The sequence below is a fragment of the Haemorhous mexicanus genome, chromosome 24 (assembly GCF_027477595.1).
Source record: "Haemorhous mexicanus isolate bHaeMex1 chromosome 24, bHaeMex1.pri, whole genome shotgun sequence".
NCBI classification, from domain to species: domain Eukaryota; kingdom Metazoa; phylum Chordata; class Aves; order Passeriformes; family Fringillidae; genus Haemorhous; species Haemorhous mexicanus.
In genome coordinates this window covers 6670410-6693286 of record NC_082364.1, presented here as the reverse complement: position 1 = coordinate 6693286, position 22877 = coordinate 6670410, and the positions used below count along the sequence as shown (strand labels likewise).

Below are 22877 nucleotides of genomic sequence, written 5' to 3'. Positions count from 1 at the left end.
CAGGAGGGTCGGAACTGCCCTCCTGGAGGCAGGCAGAGAGCAGAGGGGCTGCTCCGGGCTGGCAGCAGCAGAGGGGCCCGAGCAGCCCAGCCAGGATGCCCCAGGTGGGCTGCGGCAGGTAGAGGTGCTCCTGCTCACCTGCCTGCTCCTGGACAGCTCCATCACTTCCCAGGGCTGCCAAACTGCTGGGGCTCCTTCCCCTTCTCCAGCAGCAGCTTCTCCCAGGATAACAGCTCTGCTCTCCCAGCCCCGGGACAGGGAGGCTCTGCCCAGCAGCAACAGGGCAGCAGAAACTCTTTGGTCCCCTTTGCACCTCCAAGGGAGCCTTGGGGCCCTGCGCCCACACCTGGGCTCCAGCTGCAGGGATGGGGGCAGGAAGACAAGGAGTGACCTCCTGCAGCCCGGAGGGGCAGTGACAGCGCTGCTCGGGCCCCGGGACACGGGGGTGCTGGGACAGCATCCCTGGGGACAGAGGGGAGGGATGCCCCAGAGCCAGGGCACGCCGCAGTGCCTGTGCAGCAGGGCCGGGGAGGCAGGAGGGATGCAGAGGGGAGGGATGCAGAGGGGAGGGATGCAGAGGGGAGGGATGGAGAGGGGAGGGATGCAGAGGGGAGGGATGCAGAGGGGCTTTGCTGCCTGACCACACCCAGGAGGGGAAGCAGGACAGCCAGGAGGGGAGGCACAGCAGCGTCCCAGCAGCTCTGCTCAGCAGACACTGCACACACAGCACTTTGCCACCCGTCCTGGGCAGGCAAAGCCAGCTGTGCTCTGCTGCTACTGCTGACACGACCCTACAAGGGCGCTGTGCCATCCCCCGACCCCCCAGACCCAGCTCCGGGGCTGGTCGCTCCCAAATCCCGTCCCGAGGCCGCCTGCAGGAAAAGAGAGCCGGGTGTCAACGAGAACCAAGGAGCGCAGCGCGGCGCTGCAGTGAGCCGGCAGCGGTGGGAGGTGGAGGGTCCCGGCTCCCTCCGCACCTGGAGGTGTCAAACATCTATAGATAGCGCCCGGCACCAGAGATAGCGCCCAGCACCCAGAGATAGAGCGGGAGCAGCGCCAGCGCCCGCCCAGGCGCTGCCCCGGGGCCCCGGGAGGGGCGGCCGGGCTCCCCCCGGCCAGCGCTGCCCATCACCGGCTGCTCGCCCGTGGCCAGGGGACACGCGGGGGTACCCCACTGCCCGCGGGCTCTGTCCTGCTCCCCTCAGTCCCCATCCTGCTGCCACGGACCCCTTTTCTGCCCCGTTTGGCTTTGCTCCCCCAGGAGCCAGCGGGGCTGGCGGGTGCCCCGTGCCAGGCTGCACATGGGTTCAGGGGCTGCCAGGCCCTGGGCCAGGCAGATTTTGGCACACTTGGACATCACATGCTTAGGCTGGAGGTAAAACGAAGACAGCATCAGGGAAGATTCCCTGAGTTTTATTATCTGCAGAAAAATACTGTGACAGCTCCTGCTGCATCTCCCCCCTTGGGGATCCTCATCCTGGGCCAGGATCAGAGCTGGAGCGTGAGGCTGTGCCCACTCTCTCGAGTCCAGGGGGCAAGAGCTGCAGGGACAGGTGTCCCCTGGTCCCCTGCAGACAGCTGGGGTGGGCTGTGCCCCAGCACTGCCCTGGCATGGGGCACACAGCGACGTGTCACCAGTTCTCAGTCCTCAGAGGGACAAAGGTATCTCGGACACACCTGGGAAGGGGCTGCCACCCCCAGCACAGCTACTTCTGCCGCTCTGTGGGATGGGGAGGTGCCTCCTCTGGCCTGCTGAGGGGCTCCTGGCTCTGTCCATGCCCCTGGGTCCCCTCTGCCATCCACTCTGACGGGATGGCCCTCTTGGCCAGCTCCACGTAGACGCCGTTGTCCCGGCAGTGAGATGGGTGCTGCAGGGAGCAAGGGACAAGGTGTGAGCCTCACCACGGGTACCAGGGTGGGTTTGGGGCCATGGGATGCTGGGGTATGGCACAGGGAGTGAGGCCCTGGGTGCCATGGCCCTGGCAAGGGGGGCAGTGGTGTGGGGGTCCCACCACGCCTGCTGAGCTCCTCACCATGGTTATGTATGTGTCCTCAGCTCTCCTCTTCTTCTTTGCTTCCTGCTCAGCCTTGGGCACCTCGGCTCCAGGGATTGAGGAGTAAATTGCTTCCTGCGAGGGGCAGATCAGGCTGTTCAGGACTGAGCAGCCCCCCCACACACAGGGGCTGCCTGAGCCCAGCCACGGCTGGAGCTGGCCAGCAAAGGGCCCCTGGTGCCCGGGCAGGGTGGGAGCCCCTCCCTGGCCTCCCCAGCCCCGAGCCCACACACCGAGCCCCTGTGACCCCCCCAGCCTCACTCACCTCTGCTTTGCCCTTGCTGCTGCTCTTCCCCATCCTCTCCAGGGCCGTGACGGTTGCAAACCTCGAGGGAAGGCAGCAGCAGTGTCACCTCCGGCCAGAAGCATCACCCGCTCCTCCCGTCCCTCCCTCCCTCTCCCGGGACACTGACATCCCTCCTCACACGCTCTGGCCAGGCTATCCGTGCTGCTGGCACAGCCCAGGAGGTTTGGGAGCCGAGGGGACGCACACGGTGACACTAGATGGCAGCAGGAGGCTGGCACCCCACACCTGGGCAGCTGAACCCTCGCACCTGCGAGCACCAGGGCGAAGCCCGGCCAGGGAGAGCAGCGCGGGAGGGCTGCAGGGAGCTGCCTTCTCACCCCCTAAACCCAGAGCAGCGGTTTTACCTCTTCCTCACGCAGAGCCCGGCCAGGAACGCCACCACCACGGCCACGCAGCCACAGCCCACCACGGCCGGCCAGAACCCGGAGTCTCTCGGGGGCGCCGCATCCTCGGCACCTGCGGGGAGACACCGAGGCGGGGGTGGCACCGCGGGGACCCCCCGAGCGGGGGCAGCCCCGGGAGGCGGCGGGCGGGGAGCATCGCGCACCTCTGGGCACCGCGGGGCTGACGAGCAGCACCGTGCGGCTCCTGAAGACGCTGCTGGTCTCCAGCAGCCGCAGCTCGCACTCGTAGGTGCCGCTGTCGTTGAGACTCAGGTCCCGCAGCAGGATGGAGCCGTCCCAGCGGGAGATGTTCCCCCGCCACTGCACCCGGTTCTTGAAGCGGCCCGCGGGGACGCCGTGGTTGCTGTAGTAAAAAAACACCATCTCCTCCTGCCAGGGCAGGTGCAGGATGTCAGGTGCCCGTCCCTCCTCAAGAGCTCTCAGTTCACACTTTCTCCCTGTCCCCTGGGCTGTTCTGCTCGCACAGAGCCCGGCGCTCCCAGGGAAAGCCCCAGGATGCTGCTCCCCCTCTGCTGTGGGAACTGCCCCCACCGGGGACCCTTCTTCCTCTCATGGAAACTTCCTCTCCTCATGGCCTGGTGGCAGGATGATGGGCTTCCCCACAGCCTGTCCAGGGCTGCTTCCCCATGGCTGAATCCTCACGGCTGCATCCCCACAGCCTCCCCAGGGCTGCCTCACCCTCCCTCCCCTGTCACCACCCCCGTGTCCCCTGTCCTGCCAGCCCTGTCCCGACCCACCTGCGTGCCAGCTCCTGCCTTGTGCAGCCAGTCCACTTTGTGCAGGGTCCACCCCTTGCTGTCGGGGTCCAGGAAGAGGCACTGCAGCAGCACGGAGTCGCCAGCCCTAGCTCGGAGCTGAGGCTCCGTGAACGCCTCGGCAGCCCCCGTGCATGGCCCTGCCGGGGACAAGGACAGCAGCATGAGCCCAGAGAGGAGGGCCAGCTGCAGCCTGCCTGTCCCCATCGCTGTCTCCTCCGCAGGGAAGCCTGGGGCTCGCGGCCCTGAGCAGCCCAGAGGCCCAGCCCGTGCCTGAGCCCTGCTCCTGGGATGTGGGGCAGCGCATCCTCCCGCCGCCACACCACGGGCTGCTGCCGCTGATGCAGCCGAAGGGGAGCTGGGAGCACAGCCCCTGCCCTCCTCGCCTCGGAGCCAAAGCCTGCAGCTCCTGCAGGGCTGTGCCTGTGACTCACTGCCTGGGAGAACCTGTGCTGCTCTCATCTCTACCAGGCCAGGGGCGATTCCAGCGCTTCACACGAATTTCAGTTCCTCCCTCACTGCCCATTTGGCTTCCTTCCCCTTTGCTCACAGGCTCCAGACCTGGGCTTGTGCTTGTCTGGCCACGTAACCACAGCTTGGGGTTTCTAGAGCGACTGGACAGTGGGAAAAAAGCAAAGCAGGGGAACATCAAAGAGCACAGAGCTGACAGCCCGCACGAGGCAGCTGCGGCTGCAGAGCGGCAGCAGGAAGGGGATTAAAGGTCTCCTCTGAGCCAAAAGATTCTGTGAAACGTGTGGGGCAGAAAACGTCACTGGAGCTCGTCAACCCCTCCTGCCCCAGCCTGCAGTGGCCCTGCAAGGGGAGGCTGAGGCTCTGCTGCTGTTTGCTGAGAGCTGATTCAGCCCAGGGGAGCTGCTCAGACAGGTAGGCTCGTCCTCGTGGCTGAGCCACTGCACCCAGCCTGTCCACAACCGCCGAGGGCTGGGCCCTGGCCAAGCACCAAGTGTCTGTCTGAAAGCCTGTAAATAATGAATGCAAAGTGCTGCAGCTTCCCAAACAAGTTCTGTTGGTCTTGACCAGCTGAGGAGCTGAAAATGACAAATATTTGCCAGCGGAGAAGACCAAGGGAGCTGCCTGCCTCGAGCAGAGCCAAAATCAATACCTTGGAAACCTCCCCCTGTATTTAGAGTTGGTGAAGCAGTTCTGCTTCTTTCAAAGCCTTGGAGCCTCAGTGGAGGGCAGATCCGGGGATGGCAGCGCAGTTTGCAGCCTGTTTACAGGGGAGGTCGGCAGGAGGGGCAGATGCAGGGCCAGAGAGGGACTGGCACCCAGGAGAGGAGCAGCTCCACGGGGCTCCCACCACAGGAAGAGCGACACTGATGGGTCGGAGAGCAAAGGCAGAGGGGAAAGCAGAGGGGAATAAAACTTAGAGCTTACCCAGCCATGTCAGCAGCAGGGCCAGGCTCAGCAACACCTTCATCTCCCTCTGAAAAGAACAGCACAGGTGACACATGCTCCAGGGTCCCCTGGGGCATGACACCAAGGACTGGCAGCCAGCTCAAGGTCAGAGGAAGACTCTGGTGTGCAGCCTCTGAGGCTGGGAGGCTGGAAATCAGCACAGCACAGAGGGCAGAGGCAGGGCTCTGGTTTGTGAGACCACACTGAGCCTGGAAAGGAGGAGCAAGCGTGGGGAGAGGGCTCAGCCCCCTCATCTTTTCTCCTGTCACGATTCTTTCCGGTGGTTTGGGGGTCGAGCCTCTGACATCTGAGCTGAGATGTTCACAGGTGTTGACTCTGCTCGTCAGAGAAGTTGGGTCCTAAACCAAGACCTCCTGCTCCAGATCTAACCCTTGCCCCTGCGTGCTGCACGCCGTGAGAGGCTCTGCTGGAGCAGTGCCACATCTCATCTCTGCCTTCAGCTCCACCTGCTCCACATCTCAGGACAAAGCTGACTTCTCCTTTCTGTAGATTTATCCTGCAGCCCAGGGAAGGACTGGCTGCCACCCCCAGAAGGTGCCAGGCAGTGTCCCAAGGGAGGCAGGGGTCAGCCCCCTGCTGCCCTGCCCCTGCTCCAGTCCCACCTGGGGCCCTTCCTTTGGGGGTGAGTGGTTCCTGAGAGCAGCTCTCCTGCCCGAGAGCCCTCACGTGAAGCTGCAGTTGAGGCTGCCATTACCAGCAGGTATTTTCCAATACTGCAGAAATGAAATGGAACTAAAAAGACAAGAGCTGAATCATCTCTGGCATTTTGGTGGCTTCTCTCATTTTGCTCCACTGTGCAAGGGAGAGGCTCTCCAGGGCAGCCTCAGGCAGGGATTCCAGACCCAGAATCAGCTGCTGGGGACCCTTGGATCAGTTCTAGGCTGAGAAAATCACTACAGCTTTGTACCTTCACCACCCTGCCCCTTTCACAAACAAAAACTCCTGAGAAGTGGCAGCAAGCCTTCTGGAATTCTCTGCCATCTGCCTCTCCAAACACAGGACCCCTCTGGGGCTGGTTTTTGCGTGGTTTGCTGTGCTCTGTGCAGCTCTGCCGTGACACACTTGGCTGCACAGCCGACCTACAAACACAGCTCCTGCTCAGCCCCAGGCCCTCAGCACAGCTCAGGGCAGCAGGCACAGACACGGTGCCCAAACCTGCAGAGCTGCACCTCCCAGGACCACCCCCCTTTGGCAGCCAGCTCAACCCCAGTCCTGTCTGACTGCAGAAAACTGAGATTTCTGTACCCAGAACCCCCCAAAGCTCCAGGGGCTCGGGGCTGTGTTTGCCACCAGGTCCTTGCTGGGTTCATTGCCCTGGTTTCAGGGAGGATTTCTGGTCCTGGCTGGGAACACATTTTTGCAGGGTCTCCCCTGTGACACACAGCAGAGAGAGGGTGCTGGGAGGCACCAGCTGGAGCCAGCACCCACTCACCAGGCTGCTCCGTGGGTGCCAGTGCTGACACATCCAAACTGCCTCTCCCAAACAGACTGGGGGAAAGGGGCACAGCCACCACATGGCCTTCACTCCCCCTGCCTTTGCTCATGGCAACTGAGCCAACAGCACTTCTGCTCCCCTGGTTCTCTTCTCGGGAAAAACAAACGAAAAAAACCCATCCAGAAATAAATATTACAGCAAAAATTACTCACCTAGAGTGGCCTGGAAAGGTCAGCTTGTCTTGCACGTTCTTCAGCTGCTGATTCAGTGTCTGAACCTGGAGTATCTGAATCAGTTGCTAAATCATCGAGGTTGCACATGCAAGGTCTTTCTTGGCTGGTTGGGTCTGATGGTCACTTTTACACAACAGAAAGCAGAACATGAAATCAGGATGTGCAACAGAGAGGGGAAACCAACTGCAGATGCATCTGCCTGAGAGGGGCGATGGGGCAGCTCCAGGAGGCACCTGACAGGAGAGCTGGGGCTCAGGCCGAGGTGAGGGACCGGCCTGACCAGTCCCAATGACCAGTCCAGCACACAGAGGCTCCTGGCACACCCCCTGTGCTCCCTCCTGTGTTGTTTTGGGGACCAGAGCTGCCCAGAGAACTGTCCCTGCTGCACTGATCCTGTCCCAGTGAGGCAGCAGCAGCAGCACTGGGTGACGTGGCTGTGCCTTCCTCCTGGGGCTGCCAGGGCCCTGAACCTGCCTGGCACAGCTCGGGCAGCTGCCTCCTTCTGAAACACACACCAGGCACTGGTTTGCTTCTGCTACAACCCCCCTGGCCACTTTGAAAGAGAATTCTCACCCTTCCTCTTTCCTTGAAACACCAGAGCAGCTCCTGTTCCCCATTCCAGCATCCCTGTTCTCCATTCCAGCATCCCCTCTCCCCATTCCAGCATCCCCTCTCCCCATCCCAGTGTCCCCTCTCCCCATCCCAGTATCCCCTCTCCCCATCCCAGTATCCCACTGCTCCCCATCCCAGTATCCCCTCTCCCCATCCCAGTATCCCACTGCTCCCCATTCCAGTGTCCCCTTTCCCCATCCCAGTATCCCACTGCTCCCCATCCCAGTGTCCCCTCTCCCCATCCCAGTATCCCACTGCTCCCCATCCCAGTATCCCCTCTCCCCATCCCAGTGTCCCACTGCTCCCCATCCCAGTGTCCCCTCCCCCCATCCCAGTGTCCCCTCTCCCCATCCCAGTATCCCCTCTCCCCATCCCAGTGTCCCACTGCTCCCCATCCCAGTGTCCCCTCTCCCCATCCCAGTGTCCCCTCTCCCCATCCCAGTGTCCCCTCTCCCCATCCCAGTATCCCCTCTCCCCATCCCAGTGTCCCCTCTCCCCATCCCAGTGTCAGTGCCTTCCCTGGCACACTGTTGCAGTAAAGCAGACAGCACTCTGTTTTTCATGCAGAAAAGCTCCTCCTTTACTCACAGAAGTTATTTCTCACAGACCCTGTGCTCAGCTCCACTTGCCCAGCAGTTTCCTTGCTGCTCTCATTGGTTAGTAAGTGGCATTTTACCTTTCCATCAAATCTCCCTATTCTTGGATTGTTTACACATTTTGTTCACTGATTCCCATAGGACAAATTTCTTGTTATTACAAGTGCAGCCTGTTTTCCTTACTGGAATAGATTTTTTTTGTTAACTTCTAAAATTTACCAGCTAGCTGCACTGAGGAGTCCCAGGCCAGCTGGTAATTTAGCCTGATTTTAGGTAATTTAGCTGGTAATTTAGGCTTGATTTTCTAAGGCCTTTCTTTTATAATATCTCCACTTGTCTGCACCACCACACCAAGAAATTCCCATATGGGGCAGAGGAAGGGAAAGCTCAGCACCATCCACAGCTCCAGGGTGGCAGCTCAGTTTTGCAGCAGGAACATTGGCCCAGGATCAGCACAGTCCTGGCCAAGGAGGCACAGCTGAAATGCAGCATTTTGCAGCAAAAAAGAGCTTTGGTTCCCCAGGGGAAGTCGTGAGTGCTGAGAAGGGAACAGCAAAGCCACTTCCCCAGGGCTCTGGGATCCCAGCAGCCTTTCCCAGGAAGGTTTTGGCTGACTGAGATGTTGTGTCACCAGGGAGCACAAACACTTGAAATATTGCTTTATAGTAGAGAGGGGAAAATGTTTTTATCTGGAGGCAGAGATCTAGAGCTGACCTACTTCTCAGGGAGAGCCTCACCACACCTGAAAGCTGCAGCCACAGAGATGCTGAAGCTGAAGGGGGTCTGGTACTTGTCCTCTTTAGGGTTAAATCTGCTCCCTAAAAACCTTTACCCATCATCAAATGCCAATTTTTACACCTCAGGATGGCAGTTTTATGAGTTCAGCTCTATTTAGCCAAATAAACAGACCCACAGCCCAGAATGGAATAATGCAATTTATTGGTAATTGCACAGCAAAATCAGCAGTAAACCTGGAGCACGCCTGTAAAAGGAGAATATTGGACAGATACAGAAAGAAAGCAGCTTTTTAGGGATTGAGTGAATGAATTCCACTGCTGTCTGCTGTTCATTGGTGGGTAAGGCTGGTGAAAGAGGAAATGCCCTTCACCGAGGGGAAGTAATGCTTCACAATTAACCATTTCCCTAAAACAGGTCCTAGGAGGGAGGAAGAAAACAACTACTGCAAACAGAACATTCCTTTGGCAGTGCTTGAGTCCATGGCTGAGGTAGATGGGGTTGTGTGTCCCCAGAAACAGAGTCCCCATTGGCATTTCTGATTTCAAAAAAGAAAAAAAAAAATTGGTTTTTTATGAATTGTGCTTCGCTTCTACAAGCAGAAGGAGCAGTACCCAGTGGTGCAGCTGAATAAAAAATACTTCAAAAGCAGTAGGTTCTCTTCACTCCAGCACAGAGGATGCCAGATATCACTTCATCAAACTGGTGTGAGTCTGTACGTTCCAAAACACCTGAGAATAAACCTTGGCAGTGCCCAGAGCAGCCTTTTCTTCAAAAGTTGGATTTCCAGGGCTCAGGAAAAGAGGGATGTCACCAAAAATCAAACCAACGAACCAAAGCACCTTGCAGGAAAACCAAGGCTCATTGGCACTGCAGGCACTGAGGCTTCTCTGGGCCCCACAGATCTGAGGGCAAGAGGTTTTCTTTTCCCCAGTAAATGAGAAGGATTTTTAGAAAATCATTCTTTTGTGTTTAAATAGAAGAGAATTGTCCCATCAGCATTATTCTTCCAATCCACTGAGAGCAGAGCACGTCCTTCAATCTGCTCTGGTTACCCAGCAGCCTCTGGAAGGGTCTAACCATGATTTTCAGGGCTGTAATTCTGGTCTTTTTCCACAGCTTCAGTCAGTAGGGATCTTCCTCATCCGTGTCCTGAATGGGGAACAAGGAGGGAAACTGAGGTTATGTGTGAAGAAATGAACCAAGCCACGAGTTCAGCCAAAGGCTGAGCCTGGCTGGGCTTCTGGCAAGAGCCTAAATGCTTCCCAAAAATCCTGCTGTGCTTCAGCAGGCCAGAGGACTTGCAAAACCACTGCTAGAAATCAAAATCGAAATCTAAATCTAAATATTTAGAAATATAAATATAGATAAGTATAAATATAAGTATAAATATAAGTAAGTATAAATATAAGTATAAGTATAAGCATAAATATAAGTATAAGTATAAGCATAAATATAAATATAAGTATAAGCATAAATATAAATATAAGTATAAGCATAAATATAAATATAAATATAAATATAAATATAAATATAAATATAAATATAAATAAAAATAAATATAAATATGCAGCACAGCCCTGCAGAGACAGCCCTGAGCAGCACCAATTATTGGTTTTCAGCCACTTTTAGGAGCCCCTGGTTGCTGCAACCACAGCAGGATTTGATGATGTCCCCACAGGCAGCTCTGCAGCTCTGAGCTGGGAGCTCACCAAACACCTCAGCTCTGCAAGGCCAATCTCACTGACACCCAGACAGTGCAGTCTAAAGAGATTTTCCATTGGCTTTGCAATTTTAATTGCTTGGTCACAGAGGAAGCATGAAAAAGCACATTAGAGAAACCTCAAACACGCAGAATTGTCAAAGTGGGAGGGCAGCATTCTCAGAGGCCTGATCAGATAAATATTTCAGCATCAGACAGCAAAGGGTCAGGCCTGGCAAAGCTCTGCCATAAAAGCAGCAGGATTTTATCATTCCAGTTGGACTCCTCCCAAGGGATGAGAGCACAGTTTTCAACTTCCAAGATCTCACATGTCCTGACAGCATTTCCTCACCGAGCCGGGGCTCCATCCTTCCCCATCTCTGCTCCTGGCACCTCCCTGACTGCAGAACATCACCGGGAACAGCCCTCCCGCCTCCCAGGGCAGCCCAGCCTCTGGCAGAAGGCGTTTCCTGCTTCCCCCGCCTCTCCAAACCCTCGTTCCCACCGCCGCAGCTCCCTGCCTGCCGTGTCTAATGCAGAACTGTAAATATTTTATGTACAACTTACATAATTGCCTGTTTTTCATCCTGGGTCTAATAGAAACCCTCAGCACACGCCTGTCTGAAGGCTTGGGCATTTAGGGCCTTTAAAATCACTGGCATTAGGAGAGTGGATCAAACAACACATATTTAAACCCTGCCTAACTCGCATCCTGAGCGTGTGCAGGAGAGGCACAGGTGCCCCAGAGGGAAATGTGCTCTGCAGGACACAGAAAGAATGAAAGCCCTCTCGAATCGGGCATTACTCTGGAATGTGGCTGCCATTCCAGCCAGCAGGACTCACACAGAACAAGGGCAGCAGGTGGCAAAACCACTCCGGGGCGGGAGCACAGGCTCCTGATTAGCAGGAGCTGCTGCCGCAGAATTAGAAGGGAGCCGCCGCTTGAGAGAGCACGACGAACAAAAAGCAGAAACAAACAAACAAACCGCGAGGGTTTGGCAATGTTTTGCTGGAGTGAAAATGAGGTAAAAGGAGGAAGATCTCCAGCAGCCCTGCAGAAACCCAGCGGGCTGAGGGGTCACTGCCTGCCTCCCCCAGCACAGCACTGCCAACCCCAAACTGCTGGTGCAGAGCCCCCAAAGAACCCCCACAGCAGCTGGCACTTCAGCCCTGATTTGTCATCTCCAAACCACAGCTTTGATTCTATCAAGTCCAGAAAAATCAGTTTGATGGAACCCAGCTCAGCTTCCCCAGCAGCACAACCAGCAGCTCTCACTCCCTGAGCTGGGAAGCTCCGAGGAGCCTTTGGGACAGCCTGGGACACCCAGAGGTGCTGGGACACTCTACCTGCTGCTCTCAGCACCTCCTTGGAGCACCCAAGTTGGCAAAACCGCTGTGAAAACAGCGACTTTCACTTACCACGCAGTTCAGGCACCACTCCTTGAGCTTCCCCCCGCAGCCAGCTGTGTCTGAGTGCTCAGGCCTGCAGGAAAAGCACAGCATCAGGCTGGACTTTCCCCCCAGACAGCCCAGGGCCTCCCCTGGACTGTGAATTCTGGTGGTACCACGTGGAACTGAAGGTTTTTCACGGTGAGGAAAAGCCTTCAAGCCAGCACAGCAAAGCCAAAAGGACTGCAAGCTGCCAGATGCCTCATTTTGAAGGTGGCACTTCAGTGCCTCAAAAATGAAAACAAAAGTTGCTTTTTGACTGGCAAATCTTATACCCCCCCAATCAAAACACTAAAGGACTGCAGTAAAAAAATAATTTTGAAGGAGTTGAGCAGAAAGGAGTTCGGTCTCCAAGGCTCATTCAGCACCTGGCATCCTGCTCAGCCCACCACAGGGAGCATTATTTGCTTTTTTTTGCTGTTATGGGGACTTCACCTCAAAATGCAGCACACAAAGCTCACACATGCAAAGCACCCTGATGAGTCAGGCTCCAATAAACCTCATTACAGAAGTGAAATATGTCTGAGCCCAAAGTGCCTCAGCTCCATGGCACTCCTCACACGAATGGCAGCACAAAAGGGGGTGTGCAGCACTTGGTCTGTGCTCCAGCTCGGGGATTTCCCAAGGCTTTCTGCCTGTGGGTGAGCAGCAGAGCCCAGTGACTGAGCTGCACTGGTTTGTGCTGAAGGACAGTGGGGAAATCATCCCTCGTGCCTGAGCCAACACCCCAAAGTGGAAATACAGGCTCCAGCTTGCAGCCAGCACTTACTCATCAGACACTTCAATGGAAGATTTCTTGTAGCCACATTTTCCTTTCTCCTTCAGCACCCGGAATTTCCTCCCCATCCTCACCAGCAGCAGAACCACCACGAGGGCAGACGGGAGGAACACCAGGATGGAGAGCAGAGCTGCTGAGCTCAGCTGGAATTCCAGGCCTGAAACACAGCGAGGCACGGCTTGGCTGAGCCTGTGGGACAAACTCCAGCCAGGGCACAGCTTGGTGGCCCTTCCATGTGAGACACAGGGCTGGCAGGCTGGAAACAGCCTGTCCCACATCTGCAGGGCTCCTGTCCCCACACCTGTGGTCCCCAAACCTGTGGGTCTCCTGTCTACACACCCGTGGGGCTCCTGACCCCAAACCTGTGGTCCCCAAACCCGTGGGGCTCCTGACCCCAAATCTGTGAGGCTCCTGACCCCAAACTCGCAGGGCTCCTGTCCCCAGACCCACGGGGCTCCTGACCCCAAATCTCTGAGGCTCCTGACCCCAGACCCACGGGGCTCCTGCCCCCAGACCCACGGGGCTCCTGCCCCAAAACTGTGGGGCTCCTGCCCCCAAACCCACGGGGCTCCTGTCCCCAGACCCGTGGGGCTCCTGTCCCCAGACCTGTGGTCCCCAAACCCATGGGGCTCCTGTCCCCAGACCCGTGGGGCTCCTGTCCCCAAGCCCATGGGGCTCCTGTCCCCAGACCCGTGGTCCCCAAACCCACGGGGCTCCTGTCCCCAGACCCGTGGGGCTCCTGTCCCCAAGCCCAGCCCAGGCTCAGGTGGAGGGAGCTGCAGAGGAAGGCACGACACAGTTCTATCAGCATGCTGAGCTGGGAATTTGGGGCAGGGCTGGCACGCAGGGCAGATGAGGAAATTGGTGCTGACAATCAGCGCTTGTGATGTGGGGATTATTTTTAGGCCAGCGTTTCCTCAATGTTTAACTTGTTCTGCCGCAATTTGCGGAGGCTGAAACTTCTGAACAAAGGGACACTTTTGATTTCTGCTGTCACCACGGCTCCCCCCGTCCCTTCCTGCCCCAAATCAGTTCAGCAGCTCTCAAAGTACTGAGCTCAGAGAGCAGGGCTGAGGCAGCCCCTGCTGAAACTCCAGCGTGGAAGTCCAGGGAGCGTTTCCCACGCCATGCTGGGAATTCCAGGATCCCACAAAGCAGCTCTTGTCACAGGGGTGAGGCCAAGCCCAGGGCAGGGAGCCTTACCCCGCTCTGTAACCAGCAGCACGGTCTGGGGAATGTTGTGATAGACATCTGGAGGGTTCTTCACGCTGCAGAAGAATGTCCCGTTGTCACTGAGCACTGGGCTCTGGATGGCGATGGAGGCATCACCGTTAGCAACGTTCCCAACCCAGACTATCCTGTCCTTGAACCTCCCCGCTGGTGTGGGGTGTGGGACAGACTGATAGTGAAAAACCTGCAGGGAGGGAAAGGCAGTGACTGAGGAAATAAAACACTCGTCCAAGAAAGCAGAACAAACTGCTTTTGCATTGCAAAAATAGAGGAATAATGTCACAAATAGAAGTCAGGAAGAATATTCCCTATATAAGAGAAATAAAGGCACCAACTGAGTCTTTACAGTCATTCTGTGCAGTGCACAATGCAGCACTTGTGACAGCCCCCTAAATTTATCTACTTTATCACTATTATGCCATTTTGTATTTACCTGGAATATTTTTTTTCCCCCAGAGAACACCAAAGGGGTTTTACAGGGGGAAGAAGGCAACAGCGAGAGTCCCAAACCACAAAGTGAGGCAGCAGCCCAGCAAAACAAACAGAAAATTCTGATTTTGGCCTGTTCCACCTACTGTCTCCATCTGGCCCCCAGTGAGGGGCCGGTAGGTCCAGTCCACCAGCAGGCTCTCTGTGATGGGGGAGCTGGATCTGAAGGAGCATTTCAGCAGCGCTTGCTCACCCACAAAAGCTCGGACTTTAGGACTGACTTTAATTTCCAGGGAAAGAGCATTGCAGACACCTGATGGAATGGGCACAAAAGGCAGGGATTCATTTCTTGCTACCTGCGAGGTGCTAAATTGTCCCAAAAACACCGACTTGTGTTCAGGTCAGCCAGAATCCAGGGATTAAGCACTGAAATTTGCAGGAAAGCAGAAAACTTCCCTGCCCCATTCTCCGTGGGACAGGAACCGGCTCCAAATGAGGCACCGGGGCAGCACCACCAGGGGTGTTCAGATCTGGGGACAAGGAGCTGAGAAATGGAATCAGCGGGGTCTCTGACGAGTTACCAAGTACCAGCTTTAGGGACTTAAAGCAATTCTGCCCTGCGTTTGTGGCCACGGCGCCTGAATTTCACACGCACCGGGTCAAAAGTCTCCCCACAGCACCAAATGTTTTCAGTTCTCGTTTCCAGGGCGTGCAGCCGCCTCTGCCCCGTTCAACCCCGGCCGTTCCCGAGTCTCCCTCCGCCCCGGGACATCCGCCGCCCCGGGCAGACCTCTGCCCGAGCCTCCCACCGCTCCGGGACGGCTCTTCCCGAGCTTCCCCGCTCCCCCAGAGTACCGGACCACCCTTCCCGAGCCTCCCCCTGCCCCCGGAGCCGCATCCCGAGCGCTCCCGGCCCGGTTCCAGCGCGGGACCCCCCGGGCACCGCCGCTCCCGTCCCGTCCACTCCATCCAGTCCCGTCCGTCCCGTCCCATCCCAGCCCGGAGCCCCCCGGTACCGAGCAGCAGCAGAGCCCCCCGCGGGAGGAGGAGGAGGAGGAGGCGGCCGCCGGGCCCCGCCGCCCCTGGGCGCCGCATCCCGGCCGGGCTCAGCCCCGGAACATGGCGCTCACCTGGCGCAGGTGAGGGCGGGGCAGCCCCGAAATGGCCGCGGCGCCTGGGTAGCTCTGGGTACACCTGGGAGGGAACACCTGGCCACACCTGGGAACACCATAGCACACCTGGGCACACCTGGGAGGGAACACTAGGCACACCTGGGCACATCTGGGTGGCACTGCTGGGAGAGGTCCGGCGGCGCCACCGTGTTTGTCCCCAAGTCCCTGAGCAGCTCCTGTCACCGCCAGCCCGCTCGCTGCTCTTTGGTTTTTTTGGGTGCCGCTAGATGAGAAATGTGTCAGGATTACATTATGAAGTCGGGTTGCTCCTCACTGTGAGATCTTTGTAGATTTTCAGCACAATCAATTGGCAAAACCAGAGACCTAATCAGGGGAACAGAGAGCAGCTGCATCCCTCAGCCAAGGCCACCCTGGAACTGACAAGTTTTAGGGATGTAATAAATCAAGATGTTGATGTGTGTCTATGTGTACATTGCTAACTGAGCCAAGCACCCGAGGTTTATATATCCCAGAGTGAACTATCTTGGTTATAATACCAAAAATCACACCTGCAGGTCAAAAAGAGCCCAGCCAGGTGAAGAGCCTGCCCCTGAGCAGGGGCAGAAGTTGGCTGGGGTGACATAACTTGTATGGGAATTAATAACCCATTGTAAGAGAGGGGCTGGACTTGGAGAGTTACTAACTCTGAATTCTGTGCACAAAGAATGGTGGTAAAAGTCCAGTGGGATGTGCTGGATTTGTGGAACACCACCAAGAACCCCAGCTTGGGCTCCTCTGAAATCAATAATCAAAGTCTCCCTGAAGTATTTCATTATTGGATTGTTGCACACGGGGTAACAAATCCAATTTTGGGGACAAACAGTGCAAATCTGCTCATTTGAGGTGTTGGGGCCCCCAGGTCACAGCCCCACTCCACACCAGCACAGCTCTCAGCAAGGTGCCTTTATTTACAACACAGGTGAGTGCAAATGAAAACAGCCAGGGAAGAGCCAGGGAAGGCTGGCACTTCACAGGTTATAAAGCCATAAAGACACTCTACAAACAAACAGAGCAATGCTGTGATTTGGGGCTGGGTAAATACTGTAACAGGATCCCTTTGGGGCTGGTCAGACACCCTCAGAACTCCGTGGGTTCCAGTTTTGGGGAACGGGGGGGAGCACTGGGATGGTGACAGTGGGAATGGGAACAGAGGGAGCACTGGGATGGTGACAGTGGGACTGGGAACTGGGGGAGCACTGGGATAGTGACAGTGGGACTGGGAACTGGGGGAGCACTGGGATAGTGACAGTGGGGAGCACTGGGATGGTGACAGTGGGAATGGGAACAGAGGGAGCACTGGGATGGTGACAGTGGGAATGGGAACAGAGGGAGCACTGGGATAGTGACAGTGGGAATGGGAACAGGGGGAGCACTGGGATGGTGACAGTGGGACTGGGAACAGGGGGAGCACTGGGATAGTGACAGTGGGAATGGGAACAGGGGGAGCACTGGGATGATGACAGTGGGACTGGGAACTGGGGGAGCACTGGGATGATGACAGTGGGAATGGGAACTGGGGGAGCACTGGGATGGTGACAGTGGGAATGGGAACAGGGGGAGCACTGGAATACTGACAGTGGGAATGGGAACAGGGAGAGCACTGGGATAGTGACAGTGGGACTGGGAACAGGGGGAGCACTGGGATAGTGACAGTGGGAATGGGAACAGGGGGAGCACTGGGATAGTGACAGTGGGACTGGGAACAGGGGGAGCACTGGGATAGTGACAGTGGGACTGGGAACAGGGGGAGCACTGGGATGGTGACAGTGGGAATGGGAACAGGGAGGAGCTGCTGAACCCAGGCAGAAAACTCTCCTCAACTCCCAGATTCTCCCAAAGCTGCCAGAGAAGGATGTGCTAAGCACCCTGGCTGGTGAACGTCCCTGATAACAACCAGCAGACCTTGCCCAGCTCCAACTCTGTCCATCTAATGCAGAAAAGGAATTCCAGGGACCTTTGTTGTACCAGCTGAGACCTCAGTGCTCAGTCTCCCTTCTCAGGATGCCAGGGAGGAGTCCCAGGGAATGAAACCAGGGCAGCACAAAGGCACGGTGTGGTTTCTAAGGGGCAGGAGTGCATCAAACACCTCCCAGCCCTCTGTTCAGTCAGTCTTGGCACTTCCAGAGAAGCTCCCATTCCACAGGTGAAGGGATGAAGAGAAGTTCTTTGTTCATGGGGCAAGATCCTCCTGCTTTTCTTCACTGAAGGGAATTCACAGCTCAGGTAAAGTCACCCTCTTTCCATGCCAGACTTTCAGGTTGAGCAGAGCCCCACACTGGCAGCGTGGGGCGTCTGTAATCCAGCTTTGTTCTAACACCCCAAATTACAAGCTTTCACCAGCTGCTTTGGAAGCACCTGAGAAAAAAGATTGTAAGAAAAACAAACATCCATTACTCAGGGTTACTGTCAAAAGCCAAAATAATAGAGGCAACTGCTGACCTCAGAACCTGTGGGTAAAATTTGTGCTGACACACTTAAGCAAAGACAATGAATATGGAAACAGTGCCAGACTTCCCGTTGCAATTTTAAGACAATAAAGGTTAAAGTAATCAAAAAGCAGATTCCAAACTGACAAAAGGGAGGTAATTCATTCCTCTTCATCTACAAAGCAAGAATGCCATGGAAAGCAGCAACAATGGCTTTCCTACAAATGCTCCTCAGCACCAGGGTGGAGGAATCTCTTGTACATTAAAGAGGCTGTGATTGTTCAGGGATTGTTCAGCTGTCTCTGAAGGATCCTCAACAGCAAAGTCTGGCTGTGGCCTCAGTTCTGACTGTGAACAGCAGGGAAATACCCGAGGGATGTCTTGGAGAGTCCACAGGAGCACTGAGACGTTAATTAGAGAGGGTTTGGATGGGTACCTGCATTGTGCACACCAGCAAAGACCTTTAATCTTCCAGTGGAATGGGTTCCTTTTCTTCCCCCATCTTCAGGCTCTCCTTTTCTTTACTGTTACAAAAATGGGAGGAAAAAAAAAGAGAAAAAAAGCCCAAATCAGAGTCAGGCAGAGCAGCAGGATGTCCTGAGTCACACACAGCACACCTGAGGTGACATGGTGAGTGTGACACACGCGTGGTGACCACAGCTCAGGGGACAGGGTGGTCATCTGCCCTCCACCACCACAGCAGCTGTGTCCTTCTGAGTGAGGAGCCACTGAGAGGGACAAGAGCCAGATGAGGACTCCAGAGCTGCTCCATCCTGGGGCTCTGTTCTGCCTGCACGCAGCCAATTATCACTAATTGCGTTGGCAGTTTTGCATTGGGGGTGCCCCGTGCAGGGTCCAAGCCAAGAATTCAGGAAGGCCATGGAGATAAACTGGCCAAGAATTCGGGAAGGCTGTGGAAATAAAGGCCAAGAATTCAGGAAGGCCATGGAGATAGAGGCCAAGAATTCAGGAAGGCCATGGAGATAAAGGCCAAGAATTCAGGAAGGCCATGGAGATAAAGGCCAAGAATTCAGGAAGGCTGTGGAAATAAAGGCCAAGAATTCAGGGTGGTCATGGAGATAAACTGGCCAAGAATTCGGGAAGGCTGTGGAAATAAAGGCCAAGAATTCAGGAAAGCCATGGAGATAAAGGCCAAGAATTCAAGAAGGCTGTGGAAATAAAGGCCAAGAATTCAGGAAGGCCATGGTGATAAAGTGGCCGAGCTGTCCCAGGAGCTGCCCCAGGAGCCTCCCCCTGCCCTGGCTCACCGCTCGGTGTCCGCCGCCTCCAGCCTCCTGTCTCGCGCCTTCCTGCGGCGCTGCCGGCAGATGATCACGGCTGTCACCACGATGATCATCAGCCCAGAGGCAGAGCCGATGGCCACGGCCAGGAAATGGATTTCTGAGAAGCTCACTGCGTGGGGAGAGACAGAGAGACAGAGGAGTGAAGCAGAGGGATGCACAGGAGGAACGAGGCTGGGATCCTGTGTCTGTGAGTAAAACCTTTCCTCAGGCTCCTCTTTTCCCCTCATGCTTTCTACTTGGGAAAAAGGCCAGTCACTTGTTTTTAAAATTTTAAAAGTTTAAGAGTAATAAAATGGTTATAAAAATAGCAAGATAATTAGAGTAATAAAAATTTGGACAATTAGGACAATATGAGGCAACAAAAACAAAGAGTTACAGACAGTCCAGGTACCTTTTCTGGGCAAAACAAGCCCAAAAAGGCCCCAGGTTAACAGAGGATTAACCCCTAAAAGCCACAGTCTGTTGCACATTCCTACACCTCATCCATGGTGCATCAATTCCATTCCCACACAGGATTCTGTCTGGGCAGGGCCAGCTCCTTCCTCTCAATCCTGACAGCTCTGCAGGGCTGAGGGGCAGGAAGAAGTTCATTTCTTCTGAGAAGGGAGCAATCAATTCTCTTTCTCTGAAAGATTCAGGTGTCCTGTGGCTGCTGTCTCAGTGTGAGTACCTCATTCCTCTCTTTAGAAAAAGTATCTTACACAGCACAGTTTCCATTTTAACATTATAACTAAAACTATTTATAACCTAAAACTTATAACCTAATCATGCCTGATAACCTTCCAACCTTCTAACATTAACTTATAACCTGAAACTACATTTACCACACTGCTTGAGGGAATTAACACAGCATCACTCTCTAACACAACACATATCATGTTCATTTGGATATTTGTGAAAAGCCAATCATAAAATGTGCATTTTTTACAATGTACAAGTCCTTTTCTCCCACGATTTTCCCTGGTCACTCTGCTTAAACCCACACAGCCTCTGGGGGGTTTCTTGGCCTCTCACCTTTCTGCACAACCCGGAGCCGCACCTCCCCGATGGTGCCATACACATCTGGCCAGTTTGTCACCTGGCAGGTGAAGGTCCCGTTGTCACTGGGCTTCAGGTTCCAGACCATGATGGAAACATCCTGGCGCTCGATGTTGCCATCCCAGGTGACTCGGTCCTTAAACCTTCCCGAGGGGGGCTGGTAGGGCTCCTTCAGGAAGTAAAACACCTGCAAAAGTCACAGGCAGTAAAACACCTGCAAAAGTCACAGGAACATCCAATGGCCTGGGCTGGAAGGGACCTGGGACATTCCTGGAGTCTCATCAGGTGCAGGACGTCACCTAAGACAGGGTCAACTGTGGTTGAGCAGGTCCAGCTTTGTAAAGCCACAAATATTTGAACCTGACCACCCAAAACTAAACATGAGAGTGGTTTTTAGGCAGGGTCTATAAACAGGACTCGGATTAATCACTGCAAGTGACGAAGGCCCAGATGTACTTGTGGGTTTGGGGTGTGTCTGTACCCATTCACTGCTCACCCAGCGCTGGGTTTGGGGGTGAGGGGAGCCCCTAGAAGGGAGCAGAGATCTCACTCACTGCCCACCCAGCCCCTGGAAGGGAGCACAGGGGTCTCACTCACTGCCCACCCAGCCCCAGGAGGGGAGCACAGGGGTCTCACTCACTGCCCACCCAGCCCCTGGAAGGGAGCACAGGGGTCTCACTCACTGCTCACCCAGCCCCTGGAAGGGAGCACAGGGGTCTCACTCACTGCTCACCCAGCCCCTGGAAGGGAGCAGAGATCTCACTCACTGCTCACCCAGCCCCTGGAAGGGAGCACAGGGGTCTCACTCACTGCCCACCCAGCCCCTGGAAGGGAGCACAGGGGTCTCACTCACTGCTCACCCAGCCCCTGGAAGGGAGCAGAGATCTCACTCACTGCCCACCCAGCCCCTGGAAGGGAGCACAGGGGTCTCACTCACTGCTCACCCAGCCCCTGGAAGGGGGCAGAGATCTAACTCACTGCCCACCCAGCCCCGGGAAGGGGGCAGAGATCTAACTCACTGCCCACCCAGCCCCGGGAAGGGAGCAGAGATCTCACTCACTGCCCACCCAGCCCCGGGAGGGGAGCACAGGGGTCTCACCCACCGGCTCGTGGGCGCTCAGGTCCTCGGGCTGGAAGTTCCAGCTCACTGACAGCTGCTGGCTCACGGGGCTGCTGCTGGAGAAGGTGCATTTCAGGCGCTGGTTGGTGCCGTTCACGGCCACCACCTCCTTGGCAGTGTGAACTTCCACTGCTGCCGCCAGCCACAGCGCTGCAGGGCAAACACAGGGAAATCACAGTCGGAGTGAGCTCATGCTGCTCTTATCGGCTTTAGATCCCCGGGAGCCTTATCTGGCTGGCAAGGGATCACCTGAGTGTCTCAGGCATTCCACGGGGGGTGATCCTGCACATTTATTCAGAAAAACCCTTTCAAACTGGACTGAACCCACCCAATAATTGCTATTTCCCATGCCAGAATTTCCCTTTCTACACTTTCTGCTCAGCCCCGTGCACACCACGGTGAAACTGCTCCTACTGGTATATCCAGAGCCAGTTTTAGAGGCTTTTTAGCCCTGCTGGGCAACTGCAGGTAAATTCAGTCAGGCTGAACAGTTCTAGAGGAAATCCTGAAGGTAAACGTGGGTTTGTTTTCCCAAGAAACATCCCACAACCACCACGGCTGCTGCTTTAAAAATAAGTGAGCATTGCTCACTCGATGCTCTCCTGGAAGAGGGACAGCCAGCAGGAGGGAGAGCAAGGAAAGGAGAAAAGGAGAGTGAAAAATAAGAAAAATTAATGGTTTGCTGGCGAAGGAAATAGAAAATATCAATATTCTGTCACATTAGGAAGATAATTCACCCTAGTGTGATTCAAGCAAAAAAAAAAAAAAAAAAAAAAAAAGCTTTTTCTGGGTTTTAAAATATAGCTTCAAAATAAAGATGTATTTGGAACTAATTTATGACTAAATACTTCCTTCCAAACAATTCCTTATCTCAAAGGGAGAAAGACTTGGAATGCCAAAGCATTGAGAGTGTTCACACGTGAAAAACCTCACTGGCAGAGATCACGTTGCTCATACATGGATTCGGTGCCAAATCTTTTCATTTTAAACTCCTTGAAAAGAACTAAACGAGAAATAAGAGTAAAATATTTATTCAAGGCAGATTACATCCGTGTGCTGATGCATTTGGGGAATGAAGATGTGTTATTATTAAAATCCAGGTGTTTTGATATAAAGCACTGAAAATTCAGGTGAGTTTCGTGTCAGTCTGGAACCTTTGCTGTGTAAAGGATCTGAAGCCGGAGCTCCTGGACAGTCCTCAATTGTTTAGGAACAAAGGCAGCAAAAAAAAAAAAAAAAAAAAAGGAAGAAAGGCTGGGAGTAAAGTTCAGATTCCTGGCAGGAGAGAAAACGACGTTGAAAGCGGAGCTGAGGAGGAAATCAGTGGAGGAGATCGGTGCGCTTCCACCCGAATACGCCCAAACCTGTTGGGGAAGAAACTCAACCGCTTCGTGCCACTTCCAGAGAACCCCGCGCAGGAAGAATGGCAGCAAGGACGGGGGAAAGCTTCAGCCCTGGGGATAATTTCAGGGATCGGAAGAGGGGAGTGCGGGCAGCTCACCGGGGACAGGTTTCCTTACCTCGGAGCTGCGCCCCAAGGACGAGCGCAGCGCCCAGCCAGCTGCGCATCGGGGAGACAAATCCGGGCTGCCAAGGCAAATCCGCTTCGGCTTCTCCGCCAGCGGGTAAAAGATGAGTTTCTCGAAGTCTTCCCAGCA

The 22877-nt window shown here is 55.2% G+C and overlaps 3 protein-coding genes across 7 annotated transcripts; all 3 read right to left on the bottom strand.

Annotated features, from left to right (window-relative positions):
- Nucleotides 1–1376: 1376 nt before the first annotated feature.
- JAML (junction adhesion molecule like) lies at nt 1377–7110 on the bottom strand. 4 transcript variants are annotated; one of them, XM_059867227.1, is made up of 9 exons: nt 6862–7110; nt 6608–6751; nt 4919–4967; nt 3503–3660; nt 2909–3134; nt 2706–2817; nt 2320–2380; nt 2034–2129; nt 1377–1868 (listed from the first exon to the last, which is right to left on the bottom strand). In XM_059867227.1, the coding sequence occupies exons 3-9, from the start codon at nt 4959–4961 to the stop codon at nt 1707–1709; spliced, it is 858 nt and encodes a 285-aa protein (XP_059723210.1). In that variant the 5' UTR covers nt 4962–4967; nt 6608–6751; nt 6862–7110; the 3' UTR covers nt 1377–1706. The 4 variants fall into 4 exon arrangements, with proteins under 4 accessions (XP_059723210.1, XP_059723211.1, XP_059723209.1 ...); XM_059867228.1 differs by having other exon boundaries at nt 6608–7110; XM_059867226.1 differs by lacking the exons at nt 6608–6751; nt 6862–7110 and having other exon boundaries at nt 4919–5335.
- Nucleotides 7111–8758: 1648 nt separating this feature from the next.
- Nucleotides 8759–15329, bottom strand: MPZL3 (myelin protein zero like 3). Of its 2 annotated transcripts, XM_059867146.1 has the most exons (6): nt 15176–15328; nt 14306–14472; nt 13704–13914; nt 12492–12657; nt 11693–11756; nt 8759–9723 (listed from the first exon to the last, which is right to left on the bottom strand). In XM_059867146.1, the coding sequence occupies exons 1-6, from the start codon at nt 15252–15254 to the stop codon at nt 9697–9699; spliced, it is 714 nt and encodes a 237-aa protein (XP_059723129.1). In that variant the 5' UTR covers nt 15255–15328; the 3' UTR covers nt 8759–9696. The 2 variants fall into 2 exon arrangements, with proteins under 2 accessions (XP_059723129.1, XP_059723130.1); XM_059867147.1 differs by lacking the exon at nt 11693–11756 and having other exon boundaries at nt 15176–15329.
- Nucleotides 15330–16219: 890 nt separating this feature from the next.
- On the bottom strand, nt 16220–22876 carry MPZL2 (myelin protein zero like 2). The gene is made up of 6 exons (XM_059867010.1): nt 22740–22876; nt 21203–21369; nt 20076–20286; nt 19026–19170; nt 18194–18281; nt 16220–17686 (listed from the first exon to the last, which is right to left on the bottom strand). The coding sequence occupies exons 1-5, from the start codon at nt 22786–22788 to the stop codon at nt 18221–18223; spliced, it is 633 nt and encodes a 210-aa protein (XP_059722993.1). The 5' UTR covers nt 22789–22876; the 3' UTR covers nt 16220–17686; nt 18194–18220.
- Between the last annotated feature and the right edge of the window lies 1 nt (nt 22877).

Coding starts and splice junctions, on each gene's coding strand:
- JAML (XM_059867226.1), bottom strand. CDS start 4,994: ATGTGTCACCTGTGCTGTTCTTTTCAGAGGGAGATGAAGGTGTTGCTG. Junction 2,818..2,908: donor CAGCCCCGCGGTGCCCAGAG/GTGCGCGATGCT, acceptor GTCTCCCCGCAG/GTGCCGAGGATGCGGCGCCC. Junction 2,130..2,319: donor GCAGCAAGGGCAAAGCAGAG/GTGAGTGAGGCT, acceptor TGCCCCTCGCAG/GAAGCAATTTACTCCTCAAT.
- MPZL3 (XM_059867146.1), bottom strand. CDS start 15,254: ATGCGGCGCCCAGGGGCGGCGGGGCCCGGCGGCCGCCTCCTCCTCCTC. Junction 13,915..14,305: donor CTGGGGGCCAGATGGAGACA/GTAGGTGGAACA, acceptor CCCTCCCTGCAG/GTTTTTCACTATCAGTCTGT. Junction 12,658..13,703: donor GCTGCTGGTTACAGAGCGGG/GTAAGGCTCCCT, acceptor GCTGTGTTTCAG/GCCTGGAATTCCAGCTGAGC.
- MPZL2 (XM_059867010.1), bottom strand. CDS start 22,788: ATGCGCAGCTGGCTGGGCGCTGCGCTCGTCCTTGGGGCGCAGCTCCGA. Junction 20,287..21,202: donor ACCTGAGCGCCCACGAGCCG/GTGGGTGAGACC, acceptor TGACTTTTGCAG/GTGTTTTACTTCCTGAAGGA. Junction 18,282..19,025: donor GAGGCGGCGGACACCGAGCG/GTGAGCCAGGGC, acceptor TTTTTGTAACAG/TAAAGAAAAGGAGAGCCTGA.